The following is a 3,639-nucleotide window of genomic DNA, read 5'->3' as shown; positions in this document are numbered from 1 at the left end:
CGGGGAGGGCAAAAACGGGTGGTGATTTTTTTCTTAAGGGTCTAATTTCTTAGTCAGAAATGAATTTATTAACTCATTAGCACCGGGACCGTGGGCACCCTGCAGTCGGGAAGGGTTAAAGCCTCCAGGCTGGTCCCCAGCGCCGGTGGGTCCTGGGGGGCTGTGCTGGGCCGGTGCTGGTGGCGAAGTGGTACCCGAGCTCACAGCCGGCGCTGACTCTACTGGGTCACCCCCCTCTCCCCCAAAATTCCCAGCGCCTTATCCCTTATCCAGGCTGGAGAGCTGAGCTTTTTGGGGTGGTACCAGTACCCACAGGGGTGAGAAGAGGGGTACGAGCCCGCTGGGGTTGCCCAAAACTCCTGCTCCCCTCCCTGGAACCTGCTGTGGAGGAGAAGGGAGGTTTTGGCTCCTTGGGGTGGGGGCAGAGCCCCTTGGCACGACGGGCTGGCGCTGCCTGTGCCTGGGGGGGCTGGGTGGGGAGCGGAAAGGGCAGAGCCTGGAGCAGGTACGCGAGCAAGGGGAGAGAGCAAATGACGTTTCCAAGCTAATTTCTGTGAAATTATGAGGTAGGAAGCTGTTTTCAGGAAGTTTTGTCTGGTTTGGTTTTTTTTTTATTCTTAAAAAATAAAATGAATGTCTTGGCTGGGATTTCCCTCCCCTCTGTCACCCTTGTGCCTCGGTAGTGATGGCCTCTGTCTCTTGCCCCCTCAGTCCCCTCAGGGTGGCTGTGCTGGCTCCGGGGTGACACATTTCCCACTCGGAGTTGTGGCTGCCGTGTCTAATGCCCGGGGGAGCTCTGGGAGCCCTGGAAGTGGGGAGCCTTGCCCTGGGCCTGTGGGGAGCTCGCTGGGACAGTGTGTGGAAGTGTTGGGCTGAGCCCGGCTGGTGCTGAGGGGGAAGGTCAGACACCCCCGGGCAAGAGGGAGGAGGGCAGGGGGCAGGGATCTGCTGTCTTCAGTGGGAGCGGGCAGCAGCAGCCTAGCAATGGGCCCCTTTGCTGTTTCATGCAGTGAGGAGGAGGAGGCAGCAGCCGTGTTTTTGGTGCACGCCCAGGCTTGCAGAGAGGGTGCTGAGCCTCCGCCTCGCGCCTAGGCTCCACCTGCTGTGTGGGGGGCTCACCCTGGTGCCCCCGGGGCTGGTGAGCCGTGGGGGAGACCCACGAGCAGCTGTGCTGTCTCCCACGCGCCCTCGCACGCTGGTTGGTGGGGCGGCCGTGGCTGCCCAGGCTCTTTTCCCGCCGTCGCCCTGTGCCCGTGGACGTGCCCAGCCGCACGCGGCACCTCCCGGCTCCGGCAAACCCGCTTGGCCTCGGGCCTGGCTGCTGCCAGCTCCTTCTGCTCCTCAGCCGGGTCACCCTGGCCCTGCAAATTCCCTAGGCCATGACCCCCATGAAGTTCAACAACCATGAGCACCCCTGGGAGAGCCGAAACAGCCCCAGAATCTCCCCACTGCCGAGTTTTTTATCCCCCATTCACATCTCCCAGGCTCTGTCTGAGCCTCCGCTGGGTTTTGGGGTGAGGACAGGGGTGGTGGGCTCAGCAACCTGCTTGCCATCGGAACATAGCCCCCAGCTGGGGTTCTGGGGATCTTTTTATCCCTAGTTTGGTACTTCTGGCCCCAGGATTTGCTGGGAGGGGACAGTCACAGCAGGGAGCGGGTTTTTATCTCCATGCTGGCCCTGGCAGGCTCCTCTCCTTGCCCCGCTGACAGCTTTTCCCAGCACTTTGGAAGTGCTTTGTTGTGAGCGAGGGCTCTGCCCGCTGTGCCCGGAGTTGGCCCCTGGGCTGAGGAGTCCCGGGCAGGGTGGTTGGCCCCGTGGCCCCCGGGACAGCAGTGGGAGCCCCAAAGCTGCTTTTCCTTAGGCACAACTTTTCCAGCTGCTTCCCAGCCGGGAGAGCTCCCACAGGCACTGTCACCGCCGAATCTAGCCCTGCTGCTGCTGCTGGAAGGGACCGGTGCCACCAGTGCCATCCCCACCAGGGACACTGGTCTAGCCCCGCTGGGGACAATTTGGAGCCGGGCGATGGTGCCTGCTTGGGGAAGGGCCAGCAGCAAAACACCAGAGGGTTTTTGTTTCTCTGGCTGTGCTGTGCTGAGGTCACGGGGAGCCGCTCCTGGGCCAGGCATTGGAGCCCCAAGTGGCAGTGGGGTGCGGGCAGGTCCCCAATCCTGGAGGAGCAGCCCTGGCGCTGGGGTGAGGTGCTGGCCAGATGGCTTGTCCTGTCCCGAGGGGCTGCTGCCAAGGTGCTGGGGCTTGTTTGGAGCAGCGGGGGCCCAGCTGTGGGGCTGAGGGAGGGGTTGGCAGAGGGGGAGCACGGGAGCCTCCTCAACACCTCCGGGCTGAGAACGGGCCAAGTCTGACAGTGGTGGCCGGGTGGAGGGCCCTGGGCCATCTCCTGCCCTAGGCCGGGCTTTGCTGGGGGAGTGTCACCTCTCAGCAGCCCCCAGGAAGCGCCGGGTGCAGTGTGGAGCCCGGGCTTCGGTGCTGGTGGAAGTGATGGCCCCCAAACAGGTTTGGCCCGTTTCAAACGCTCCCTCTCCTTATCTGGCTTCAAAGGGCTCCTGCTCCATCCCACGCACACAAACACTCGCCCTGGGAGCCCCCGGGGGAGCCCCCTGCACCCCAAAAACCGTGCCCCCCCCCACTCTCCTGGCTCTGCCTCCCCGCCATCTTCTCCTCTCAGCAGCCCCCAACCCTCTGTGTCACACCCCCAGGAGCTCCATGCTGGGGGACTCAAGGGGATGTGGTGGAGGGGACGTGTTGGGCCACGACCGTGGTGGTGGTGGGGACTGATGGTGACTTTCTGGAGCATCATGACAGCAGCGGAGATGTGACGCCACTGCCTCGATGGGGCAGCCAGGCCCCCCAGGCCCCCCAGCCGTGTTGAGGCTTTTTGAGGAGCTGCCACCAGCCCCAAGAAGCTCAAACTTGGCCGCGAGGCGAGCGTGGGGTTTGGAGCGCACATGCAAAAACAACGGCGAAGAGACTGGTTGGGTCAGGTCCCGGGGCGGGCCCGCGCCGCAGCCCCACGCCCGCTGCAGACGGCAGCGCCCACCCTGTGCCGGGGTGCCCGGCACCTGCGTAGCACCCAGGGGTGCACCCGCCTGCCCGGGAGGATGCTGCAGGGCAACGGCCCTCTGGGGCCACCCAACCAGGTACGTGCAAGCCCGTCCCGCACCCCTCGGTGTGGCCGTCCCTGATGCGGGTCCCTGGGGGAAGCCGGTGGCACCCACCCTGCTGCCAGTCCTCATGTACCAGGCGGCAGGGACAGGGCGGGTGCTGCCCGCTTCCAGCCAGCTTCGACCTTTGTCCCTCCTCTCCCCGTGCCTCAGTTTCCCCAGCGTGGCTGCTCCTGGCACACGTGCACTGTGGCCGGACTGCGCGGTGCTGTCTTGGCCACTCCCTGCTTGAGACGCTGATGGCAGCACCAGCTGCAGGCTCCCCCGGGGACCTGGTTTTGGGGACAGGCACCCGGGGCTGGGGGAGCACAGTGTGCGCCCAGTAGCGAGGCATCTCCCTGGGGACGCGGCTTCATCACTCCGCGGAGAATGGGATGTGGGTGCCTCCAGGCTGGGGGGTCAGTGACACCTTTAGGGACCCCCAGACTGATTCTATTTAACCTGGCCATGGCTGTATCC

The 3,639-nt window shown here is 64.5% G+C and overlaps 1 protein-coding gene across 1 annotated transcript in view; it reads left to right on the top strand.

Annotated features, from left to right (window-relative positions):
• The first annotated feature begins 561 nt into the window (after window positions 1–561).
• The window catches only part of PKP3 (plakophilin 3), a 12,940-nt gene continuing 9,862 nt past the window's right edge, over window positions 562–3,639 (top strand). Inside the window, exons 1-3 of the mRNA XM_026850157.1 lie at window positions 562–566; window positions 684–811; window positions 878–900. Of these exons, the coding sequence (XP_026705958.1) occupies window positions 562–566; window positions 684–811; window positions 878–900 (156 nt within the window). The remainder of the gene's footprint in view (window positions 567–683; window positions 812–877; window positions 901–3,639) is intronic.

Source organism: Athene cunicularia, assembly GCF_003259725.1.
Source record: "Athene cunicularia isolate RWA chromosome 5 unlocalized genomic scaffold, athCun1 chr5_part2, whole genome shotgun sequence".
NCBI lineage: Eukaryota > Metazoa > Chordata > Aves > Strigiformes > Strigidae > Athene > Athene cunicularia.
This window is presented reverse-complemented; position numbering and strand designations above follow the sequence as displayed.